The sequence below is a fragment of the Trachurus trachurus genome (genome assembly GCF_905171665.1).
Source record: "Trachurus trachurus genome assembly, chromosome: 18".
Classification (NCBI taxonomy): Eukaryota; Metazoa; Chordata; class Actinopteri; order Carangiformes; family Carangidae; genus Trachurus; species Trachurus trachurus.
Window position 1 is genome coordinate 2,162,001 of NC_139909.1, and position 12,446 is coordinate 2,174,446.

General features: G+C 43.0%; 2 protein-coding genes across 2 annotated transcripts in view; both read left to right on the top strand.

Moving 5' to 3' along the window:
* LOC311001523 (sialoadhesin-like) overlaps window positions 1-11,142 on the top strand; it is a gene marked incomplete at its 3' end in the record, with an annotated part of 102,708 nt that extends 91,566 nt beyond the window's left edge. The window contains exons 3-6 of the mRNA XM_083992609.1: window positions 5,371-5,637; window positions 10,433-10,681; window positions 10,788-10,946; window positions 11,042-11,142. Coding sequence (XP_083848735.1) covers window positions 5,371-5,637; window positions 10,433-10,681; window positions 10,788-10,946; window positions 11,042-11,142 — 776 coding nt within the window. The remainder of the gene's footprint in view (window positions 1-5,370; window positions 5,638-10,432; window positions 10,682-10,787; window positions 10,947-11,041) is intronic.
* Window positions 3,999-12,446, top strand: part of LOC311001380 (uncharacterized protein) — a 199,170-nt gene continuing 190,722 nt past the window's right edge. The window contains exon 1 of the mRNA XM_083992463.1: window positions 3,999-4,129. The gene's annotated coding sequence lies outside the window, so the exon portion shown is untranslated. The remainder of the gene's footprint in view (window positions 4,130-12,446) is intronic.

Sequence of the window (12,446 nt, forward strand, 5' to 3'; positions counted from 1 at the left end):
GCTTGTAACGGCTCTACCGCTCCTCCGCTCCTCCTCCTTCTCCTTTTTTTTTTTTTTTAAAGAAGTAGAATCAATACAAGGGCAGTTATCATTAATATACTAATAAACAAACCATTGAACAGCAGCCAGGGGGGGGGCTTCAGGCTTCAGGCTTCAGGCTATTAAGTGAATAGAGAATAAAGAGCACAAGTAATGTGTTTTCATAGCTTTCTTATTAAAAGTTGTCACACACAAGATGCTTTGCCTCCGCTCCTCACCTGTGCAGCCAGAGCAGAGCTCAGCAGCGGGCAGCCACGCCTCCGAGCCGGCCGCAGAGCCGGGTTACCGTGGCTACAGCACAGAGCTGCTACGGTCGATAGCTAGCGGCTAGGTTGCTAATAACAACAACGGTGCAGCAAAGCATCTTGGGATACGGGAGGCCGCGAAGGATAGTAGCGATGCATCCTCCGAATGCAGGGCAAAGGAGGACGCATTTGGAGGAGCCTTAGAATTTAGACGAATTGGGACAGCCTTCGCGCAGCGCTGTGACGTAATTGGCCTTCAAATCCACCCTCCGAAGGATGCAGCCCCTGAATTGGGACACAGCTTGTGAGTCCTTGGTTGTTGGTGTGTGATCAGACCCTCCATTCCCTCGTTGTAAAGGCCAACCAGCTGATCACATACAACACTTTTAATGCCTTAAGTGAAAATGTGTCAAAAAGGACTGTTACCAGGACTGGACTGTTACCAGAGCCTACAGATGCCATTAAATTAATTACATTTTTTTATTATTATTATTTTATTATTCTATTTCTATTGTGCTATATTACAATGTGAAGTGTGCTACATGGGTTCAATCACATGCTCCTTTTTCTATGATGTTTGTTTTCACTTGAATGATGCAGCTACCCTGTTTATGTAAACACGCTGCAAACACATGTATCACTGCTTTAATAAAACAGTTGAAATGAATGATACTGTCTGAAATTCAGTGGACACGTCTCTACTAACAGCAGCAGCCTTAATAGTCAGTAATGTAAATAGTAATGAACAGTGGCGGACTGGGACAGAAAATAGGCCCTGGCATTTTTGACAGAGAGAGGCCACACATTATATAGCCTATATATATATATATATATATACACACATATATATACATATACATATACACACACATATAGCCTATATATTGCTTGAAATAACAGCAATATGAATGGAAAGCATAAGGAACATCCAGATCTGGACGTTTCTTATGCTTTCCATTCATGGTATTAAAAAATCAGCTGAGAAAGGCAGCCTCGTTTGGTGATAAGAAGAACAGGTTCTTTAGTGTAGGAACATGAGGAGAAAAAACATGCAGGTTTTCTGTAACATTATAACTAAGACTGCGCCACCCACCCCCCCCCCTCTCATCTCCCCAGGCTGAATGAACAGGCGATTGGGGGAAAAAAAACAAAAAAAACAATTGCTAGTCGAAGCGGTAAAAGCGTTAAAAGCATTTCGCGTTAACGCTTTAACTTTGACAGAGTGATCATAATGATGGGGAAAGAAAATGCATTATCCATACTCAGATGGTTATGGAGGGATTCGATCCCACACAGGAGCAAGATCTTTGATCACAAGGTTAGGTGCTTTACCAGTTGAGCTACCCTTCACAGTCGCTTCTCACTGTCAACGGCTGAGTGAGGAGTTAGCTTGCGCATCTATGTGCCTGCAGGCGTGTTGTTGCCACCTATTGGTCTGGACATGGAACAACAGTAGATGATAAGCAAGAGAAGAAAAAAAACTATGACGGCTGCGCAGCGGCCGGCGGCCGTCCTGCCGTACCGGCCGTTCTGGTATTCTCCAGAACGTACAGATGGCCAGTCCGCCCCTGGTTCCCAGTTAAACGTTAAACACGGCGGACCTCTGCTGCTCGGTAACCACGGTAACCAGCTGCTCCGCGGACCCGAGGGACGGACCCGCCGACCTGTCCGGTGTCTGAGCGACTCAGCGGACATGGACCGACCGGCTGCCCCGCTGCTGCTGCTTCGTTTGTGGGGACAGAGCTCCGCAGCACCGGGCGGTCCCCCCGCTGCGTTAACCCGTTGTCAACGACTACGGGAGCCCTTTAGCCTTTTAGCTCAAACGTGTTGAGTTCTCCTGGCAGTTGGCTCGCACCAGAGTGCGGTTGCTTTCACACATCAACTAGTGCAGCAGAGTTCGGCTGGAGCCGAACCGAGACCACCTCCTCAGGCCGCACTAGTTCTGGTGCATTAGAGTGCGATGTGCTTTCACACTGACCCAAACGGGACCAAATTTAGTGCGCACTAACACTGCAGGTGTGAAAACACCCTAAATCTCTTTACTTCATTAAACAAACTAAATCTCTGATCAGAAACACAGCACACACATCCACCAGTCAGACTCCAGACCAGACCTGGGCATTTTACGGCCCGCGGGCCGGACCCGGCCCGTGGACCATCTCAATCCGGCCCGCGACGTGCACAAAGAAAAAAGAAAAAAAAGAAAAGAAAAGATGGTTTATTGATGCGCGTTAATCAGCTGTTTGAAACAGTGATGGCCCCGCGGAGCAGTAGCCTGCACATCGCAGACAGAAACCTCCTCCAGGTAGAAGATCTCCTGCAGGAGATGAACGGCTGCTCAGTCTCTTTCTCTGTCAGACACCGGAGGTCCGGCGGAGGAGAGAGAGGAGCCGCTCTGCTGCAGCTTTTCTCCACAGTGGAGTTTCTGATCACCTCGACCTGTCAGAGGGAGACCGGGGACCGAGCCGGTGTTTCACAACCCACCGTCGGCCGAATCACGTCATAACTGCTGACGGTTACTAAGCGCCATCACGACATATAACTTCCCAAAAACTGAAATTTAACAAACTGTGATTAAAAGAGCATTTTATGAGATCGCTGGCGATCTCATTCTGACGTGATCGGTGCAACCGTGACTGATTGTAGCCACGTGCGTCTGAAGCCTCCATCCACCAATGGTAACGCTTGTAATCAAATCAGTTATTTTTCACAGTTTGAATCATTTTCATGTTGGTGCTGTTAGTTACAGTGAAGCAGCAGCAAAGGAGTTGTGTGTTTCTTCATAAATAAAACATATTAGCCTAATATTTTCTTCATTAAGTGATGTAGGTCTGTTAAAGTTTGGGTTGTTTACAGAAGAACAGTCTCACTGAATCAGAACTGAAAAGGATTTGAGTTGATAAGGTGTCTGTGAATATTATTCATTGATGCAGTCATTTACTTAATGCTCAGTAAGTTTTGATGATAGTAAAACAATCTGCCTTGAGTCCATATTTATATCATAATACAGTTTGTTTCTTCAGTGATCTGTGCTGGATATAGGTTGAAAATGCAGTTATATCGATTGTGGTCTGTCAAATAACCTATTATAAAGCAATATGCCCACCTGCTGGTCGACTGAGAGAACAACAACAGAGTCTCAGCTCAGTGTTTGTGTCAGACGATGTTCTACAGAGTCCAGACTGGTTCTGGTCCAGTTCTCCAGACTGTCCCCATCTGAGTCCTGCTGCTCAGCCCTTTCCTGCATGTCATTCCCCCTCTCTCTGCCTCCCCCTTTCCTGTCTATCTCTACTGATCTATCAAATAAAGGCAAAAAAAAGCCAAAAATATACTTAAAAAACTTTAAAAACTCACTGGAAACTGAACATGCACATTGTAGGAACCATTTTGGCTTTTACTTTGGTGTGTATTTTGTTTTGTTGCAATTAGGCAAGGACAGGTGTTGCTGATTGTTGACACCGTGCCATGCCTTAAAGGTAGACCTTGTTTAGTTTAAAGAACAAATAATAAATCCTTTTTGGTTATCTGTGAAATTTCGTTTGGACAATTCATGTGGGCTCTATCAGCAACCGTGACTTTCTTTTATGGTTTGGGTTTGAGGAAGAGGAAGGCCACTACACACGGTGACAAACAGTCCACAGGATGTTTTCTCTCTAGAACTGATGCACGTTGGTGAAACCACAGCTCCGTCCTGCTGGTGATGGTGTGCAGCTCCTCTGACCACAGTCCTGAGCTAAAACAGAGCAGAGGACAGAGACACCGACACCTGCAGCTCACTTCCTCTGTTCTCAGAAACAGCTGCTCGTATCAATGTGTGAAGGACGAGGGTTTAATCTGCAGAGACTGTGAGCTGATCAGGATGGAGGATTCATCTCTGCTCAAGCTGCTCTGTGAGTTGCACTTTGTTTTTCTACATAGATCACATGTTGGTTTTTACATCACTGTTTAATTGTTTATTTGTACATGGATCCCCATTAGTCTAACTTTAAATCACAAGTCAAGTCAAAATAGTCGAACAATTAGGTCAAACTACAACAATATACTTTATCAACAACAATCCCTTCTATTCATTAGTACAACAAATAGGATAAAAACCTTTAAAATAACCTGGTTTATATGATTTCTTTATGTGTGACACCTTTTTTAAGTGTATTTTTTAATCTTGATTTATTATCAATACCAATAAGATAAAGAGGGAGTCTGTTCCAATGATATAGCTCTATATAATACTGTTGTCTTCTGCAAATGTTCTGTGATCAAAATATCCTAATATGTGAATATGGTTTTCTACTTTTATTTTGAAAGGACATAATGAAGCATTGAATTCACAGCTTTTACCATCAGTCTTATGTCTGTATATTGTTTGAATGAATTGTAAGATTTTGTTTTGAAACAACTATCTTCCTGCAGGTCTGAGCTGTCTGCTGTGCTGCTCCACAGGCACAGGTCAGTGAACGCATCATAGCACAGTTTTACAAGCTGAACAGATTCAAAGGGACACCAGTCCGTCAGAGAGCAGCCAGGGACTTGGTTTATAGTATTATAGTATGTACATGTGAAAGAGGATGTGGGCACTGTCAGAGGGGGGTGGGGGTTTATCTCCTCTGTTACCTGGAAGTCTATAGAAGACTGCAACCCTATCACCAGTGAGGGCGGGGGTTAGAAGACCTGTAGTTCGTTAAGTTTCGTTTCCTTTTATTTCGGTCAATACATGTCATTAAAAGAGAAGTTGTTGATAATACTGTTAAAGAAAATTAATGCATTGGGTCCAAGTTTTAACACCAGCGATGTTGAACCACCATGTTTCTTTGAGAACTGTAGCAGGAATGATTCAGGAATAAATGTCTGGATGTAGCTCTGGACACTGACTGGGATCGTTTACCCAGTTCTCCTCTCTTCCAGTAGGCTGTATGGACATACCGTACATTCTCTAACTCTTTGATTTGCCTGAGAAAAAAACACAATCTTACTAACTTAGATACAGGCTGCACGTGCACGGTTATGTGCCGATTGAAGTTAAACACGTGTAATGTATTAGATTAGATGTAAAGCATTACATCTAATCATGCTACACCCCCCACCTCAGCTCGTCTGACTGTGAGTCCCAGCAGCTCTCAGCTGTTTGAAGAAGACTCAGTGTCTCTGAGCTGTGAGGAGGACGACAGCTCTGCTGGATGGAAGGTGATGAGGAACACAACCAGAGGACAGAGGAAGCAGTGTGGAGATAGGTGGGGACGATCAACTGGTTCCTCCTGCAGAATCAGTGCAACCTATTCAGCAGACAGTGGAGTTTACTGGTGTGAGCTGAGAGAGGGAGCAACAACCAGCAGCAGCATCAACATCACTGTGACTGGTAAGATCAGACTGTGGAGTCAGTGTGTCAGTATGTTTTAAAGCACTTTTCTATTTCTATTCCTATGACTATGACCATGTATTTAGGGCCACGGGCAATCGCACCGGGCACTGGTCCCAACAGCTATGAAATAGCTGCAGGGACCAGTTATTGTGTGGATTTTTTCTTCCTTATTATTAGTGTGACTGCTGGAAGCAGTCACACTATTGTTCTTCTGTTGGCCATTTTCTTCGGCATTTAACTAGTCCTTCATACTTTGTGCTATTTCAACAATTCTCACATCAAAATGTTCAGCCTTTTCGGGACAGGTGTGCTATTACTTTTCTCTTTTCAACTATTCATACTTTTTGCAATATTCAACTATTTATCTTTCCCCATAGAGAATGCATTGGAACAGTCTTGAAAGTCTTCAAATCTTCTTCAACCTCTCTTCTCCACAACTCTGTCTGTAGTCCAGTTGGTAAGGTGGCTGCTTGCCAACCCCAAGGTCACTAGTTCGAATCCAGGCTGAGCAATCTTGTTATGTGATGTTGAATTCTGCTCCCCTCCCCCACCCTCAATTGGTTACAGGTGTTCGTTAAGAGAGGCATTAATTGCTACTGCCACTCTTGGTGTGGCTAATTTCTGCACTTTCCTTACCTTTTTTTTAAGCAGGAGCCAGTGATCCTCTTATTAGGGCCACGGGCAATCGCACCGGGCACTGGTCCCAACAGCTATGAAATAGCTGTTGGGACCAGTGCCCGGGCAAAGCCCGGGCACTACTGTTATTGTGTGGATTTTTTCTTATTATTCGTCCTCTTACGGACGATTTTCGATTCGCTACTAGTCCTGCAACTCGAAGAGTTGCAGGCCAAATTATATATCAAAACGTGCGTCTTGATCGGGATCGGTGTGCTATTACTTTTCTCAACAGTGTACGAATTTTTCGCGACGTAAGTCGCGAAAAACTACGCAAATTTTTGCATGTAAGTCAATGGGACGGGCGAAAAAAAAAGAGCGAAAAAGACCAATCATTGGAGTTTAACAAACGTCTACTGCTCAGGCATACTTTCACCTAGAGACTTCATTTAAACTTTAAACAGTAGACACAAGTCTTGTGTATTGTCGTATTACTCCATATTTTGATAGGTCATATAGTTTTTGATCAATCCCTGATCAATGACCATGATCATTTTTGGAGAAATTATGAGATTATAATGGGTGTGTATTGGACGGAATGTTCGTGTCAGAGTGCGTGACATCATCGGTTAGAGTGGGAGAGATGCCAGAAAAACTCCAGATTTTTTCTCTTTCCAAACTCGGCCCGGCCACAATTTACACTCTACACACATAATTTTTTCAGAATTTGTAAGACAAACTTGTTATCTCTCTTATCATCTGCTCAAAATATCAGAGAGACTTACAGAATTTAAACTCTGAGCCTCTAAGTGCGGCCACGTCTGTCTCTGCTCCTCATTGACTCCAATACAAATATTTTCTGAGAGAAGCAGAACGGCCTGATGTTTTAAAACTGCCAGCGTCGCCAAAATATTTACTGTAGAAACACCAAATCGTACCAAAAGTTTCAGTAAGTCCTTAGAGCAACGTTGATCTGTGTTTTGTTCTGATAGGAGTTACCGTTTTGTCATGCTAAGCCTAATTGTGAGACCGGTGCAGAGGCAGAAAATGGCTCTTTTTCTCCACGTTTCTGTCTGTCTCAGCCTGCGGGGGCCCCTATCGCCGTGGTAACCACCTGGAGTTGCCGTGGTAACCTCTTTGATCCTCAGGCCAGAGCTCGTTAACTTCATAAACAATCCACCTGGAGCTCATTTAAATGTTTATAAACAGAGACACAGCTAAATCAGACTGACACAGGATGCAGCTACTAACTAACTATGTGTCAAGTCAGTCACACACACACACAGACTCTAGAGCCAGCTTCATGTGGTTACACACACACACACACACACACACACACACAACCCAATGTGTTTACAGCTCCTCCATATCAGTGCTTATAGAAAGATGATCATGTGTCTGTCTGATCAGCTCTGTCTTGACCTTAAGATCGTGGGTTTGATTCCCATGTTGACAGAGATGGCAAAATCGGCAGTAGCCGTGGCCCATTCAAAATTTCCCGAGAGGAAATTTTCTAGTTAAAGGTTTTCTTTGCCCCTCACATAATGTCTCTACCTGTAGCCTAGTGGTTAGCTTGCTGAGCTGGAGACCTGAAGGTTACTGGTTCAAATCTTGCCTCAATAACAATTATAGTGAATTATTTTCCCAGTCATCCTCTGTTGACTTCTGATAACTTGCTTCATGTTGAAACTGCTGCTCTCAGCCTGAAATTCACAGAAATTTTTATTCTAAGTCATTCAAGCTTGACTCTCAAGCTTTCTTGGTGTTGACACAGTGTGTTTCCAACAGGTGCAGCTCGTTAACTTCAGAGTGAGACAGAGTGCAGCTCATCAACAGACAACAGTCTTTGTAACAGTGTATACACTGTGGCCTAGAGGCAAAGTCAAAGTCTTCTGACCATGAGATTGTGGGTTCGATTCCTACCTTGGTCAATCATTTGTATGGTCATCACTGCTTGCATTATTTTCACAAAAGAGTCCTCTACTTACTTGTTGTGGCTCATTTCTGCACTTTCCTTACTTTTTTTTTTTTAAGCAGAAGCCAGTGATCCTCTTATCAAAGGTTTTCTTTGCCCCTCACATACTGTCTCTACCTGTAGCCTAGTGGTTAGCTTGCTGAGCTGGAGACCTGAAGGTTACTGGTTCAAATCTTGCCTCAATAACAATTATAGTGAATTATTTTCCCAGTCGTCCTCTGTTGACTTCTGATAACTTGCTTCATGTTGAAACTGCTGCTCTCAGCCTGAAATTCACAGACATTTTCATTCTAAGTCATTCAAGCTTGACTCTCAAGCTTTCTTGATGTTGACAGTGTTTCCAACAGGTGCAGCTTTGGGGTCGTTAACTTCAGAGTGAGACAGAGTGCAGATCATTAACAGACAACAGTCTCTGCAACTGTGTGTGCACTGTGGCCTAGAGGAAGAGTGGAAGTCTACTGACCATAAGGTTGTGGGTTCGATTCCGACCTTGGTCAAACATTTGTATGGTGATCACTGCTTGCGCTTTTTGCTAATTCTGCAACAGCGTTCAGCTGCTTTCAGCAGTCACACCATTTCCATTCTTGGAAATGCTTTTTCTAGTTCTTCGTCCTCTTCCGGACTATTTTCGATTCGCTACTAGTCCTGCAACTCGAAGAGTTGCAGGCCACATTATATATCAAAACGTGCGTCTTGATCGGGATCGGTGTGCTATTACTTTTCTCAATGGTGTACGAATTTTTCGCGACGTATGTCGCGAAAAACTACGCAAAATTTTGCATGTAAGTCAATGGGACGGGCGAAAAAAAAAGAGCGAAAAAGACCAATCATTGGAGTTTAACAAACGTCTACTGCTCAGGCATACTTTCACCTAGAGACTTCATTTAAACTTTAAACAGTAGACACAAGTCTTGTGTATTGTCGTATTACTCCACGTTTTGATAGGTCATATAGTTTTTGATCAATCCCTGTTCAATGACCATGATCATTTTTGGAGAAATTATGAGATTATAATGGGTGTGTATTGCACGGAATGTTCGTGTCAGAGTGCGTGACATCATCGGTTAGAGTGGGAGAGATGCCAGAAAAACTCCAGATTTTTTCTCTTTCCAAACTCGGCCCGGCCACAATTTACACTCTACACACATCATTTTTTCAGAATTTGTAAGACAAACTTGTTATCTCTCTTATCATCTGCTCAAAATATCAGAGAGACTTACAGAATTGAAACTCTGAGCCTCTAAGTGCGGCCACGTCTGTCTCTGCTCCTCATTGAGTCCAATACAAATATTTTCTGAGAGAAGCAGAACGGCCTGATGTTTTAAAACTGCCAGCGTCGCCAAAATATTTACTGTAGAAACACCAAATCGTACCAACATTTTCAGTAAGTCCTTAGAGCAACGTTGATCTGTGTTTTGTTCTGATAGGAGTTACCGTTTTGTCATGCTAAGCCTAATTGTGAGGCCGGTGCAGAGGCAGAAAATGGCTCTTTTTCTCCATGTTTCTATCTGTCTCAGCCTGGGGGGCCCCTATCGCCGTGGTAACCTCTTTGATCCTCAGGCCAGAGCTCGTTAACTTCATAAACAATCCACCTGGCGCTTGTTTAAATGTTTATAAACACAGACACAGCTAAATCAGACTGACACAGGATGCAGCTACTAACTAACTATGTGTCAAGTCAGTCACACACACACACACAGACTCTAGAGCCAGCTTCATGTGATTACAGTCACACACACACACACACACACACACACACACACACACACACACACACACACACACACACACACACACACACACACACACACACACACACACACAGTTAACCTAATGTGGTTACAGCTCCTCCATATCAGTGCTTATAGAAAGATGATCATGTGTCTGTCTGATCAGCTCTGTCTTGACCTTAAGATCGTGGGTTTGATTCCCATGTTGACAGAGATGGCACAACCCGCAGTAGCTCCCGTGGCCCATTCAAAATTTCCCGAGAGGAAATTTTCTAGTTTGATTATATTGTCTTTTTCTATCTGTGATTTGTCTGTCATGATGTCTGTATGTGGCAGTTTTTATACTGGGATTGCTGAGCACCTGTCTGCACAACAAATTTGGTATTCTGGTATTAATAAAGAAACCTTGACCTTGACCTTGATGAAGCTGTGTGTAAATGGATCAACTGCTGTACTTTGTCTCTGTGTTGAGGTGGACCAGTGATCCTGCAGAGTCCTGTCCTCCCTGTGATGGAGGGACATGATGTCACTCTGAGCTGTCAATCAAAGGAGACCCCTCCCTCCAACCCCCCAGCTGCTTTCTATAAAGATGGCTCCCTCATCAGGACTGAGCCTACACGTCACATGACCATCCACCATGTTACCAAGTCTGATGAAGGCCTCTACAGCTGTGACATCACAGGCCATGGAGGGTCTCCACCCAGCTGGATCACTGTCACAGGTCAGGAGGTTTCATCATTTCACCACTTATTCATCCACATATTTACCTGACCAGGTGAATCTCTCTACAGAAAGACCTGCTACAACTCCGGACCCTACTACTGCAGCTCCTCCCCCTCCCTCCTCTCCTCCTCCTCCCTCTTCTCCTCCCCCTGCCTCCTCCTCCCTCCATCTTGTCCTCACTGTGCTCCGTCACCTGGTGGTCATCTGTCCGTACGTCGTCTCCACTGTCGTCATGGTGTCTCTGTATCGACAGAGAGCCAAAGGTATCGATCGATCAATCATCCATTAATCAATCAATCAACCACTCAGTTAACCAACTGGCCAATGACACTCTCCATGTTTTGTTCCTAACCTGCAGAGCATCATCTGACCGTCTCCTTGGCGACGACCCCACCCTCCCTGGCTGAGCAGGGATTGGTAGATCACTACGATGGTGTCACCACAGAGCATCACTTCTAACCTGTTTGATTGATGTTATTTTTTTTATCCAGAGATAAATGTTTTCATTGTTTTGAACTGGTGATGTCATTAAGCAAAAACAGTCAAACAGAGAAAGGGCTGGAGAAGTTTCTGAAGCAATGTTGAAAAAGCTGAGGCTTTAACTTAAGTATAACTTGCAATCTGAGTAATGAATAGTTTAAACTAAAATGTTGTGAATGTTTTAAAGGTTGAATAATGTCTGTAGTATGCTGAAGTAGCTAAAGTTTAAAAAAGCAGGATATTTGAGGAGTTTAAAGACAGTTACCATTCAATCTTAAAGACAAAAATATTTGCAGGAAAAGGTGAATATTTAAAAAAGTATAACTTTTATGACAGAGAAAGTTAATAGCACACATGTCCAGAAAAAGCTGAACATTTTGATATATGAATTACTGAAATAGTACAAAGTATGAAGGACTAGTTAGATACCAAAAAATGGTGGAAGTCAGAAGCGCATTTCCTGAAGAAAATGCGTGTGAATGCTGAAAGCGGCTGAACGCTATTGCTGAAACAATGCTTAATTAGCAGACAAACCTGACAAAGAGAGCAAGCGGGGATGAGCCGCAGCAGACATGATTGAGGCAGGAGTCAAAGCTATGACCTTGTGATCAGTAAACCTAGGCGCTAACCACTGAACTGCAGAAAGCCTATCAGAGGAATTTTATACTGTGATGAATCAAGGTTGAATGATAGCTTAAAGTCTCGTGAACATTTTACAAGTTGAATGGAAACTGTTACTTAAAGTTCAGTAGTACAGCCCAACTCATTCATGAACAATCTAGAAGAGAGAGAGAAAAAATAAGAATCCACACTTTGGCCTGGTTATCTAGGCCTTTTGTTCAGGGATGCTACGATGGCTGGGAGGAAGCTTACGTATGAACAATCATTTTTTAAATTGGTCTGATATAATATTGTATTTTGTTTTGTTTTGGGTTTTTTTTGAGATACTGAATTTGGTGTTTTTATTAAATGTAAGTCATAATAATTACACTTACACAAAATAAAGACATGGAATATTTCAGTGTATGTGTAATGGATCTATATCATGATTAGTATAACTTTTTGAATTGAACTATAGAAAGAAATTAACTTTTCCATGATATTTTAATTTATTGAGATGCACCTGTATTTTGTTCTTTTGCAAAGGATTCTGGTTCTGTTATTACGCAGGTGTTGGTTCTGGGTTCACATCGTGTCAGGATTTTCATGAATGCCTGCTTAATGTTCATGTTGGCAAATTCAAATTACAATTTGCTCTTGAATTATAGTTTTGCCTGGAAAAC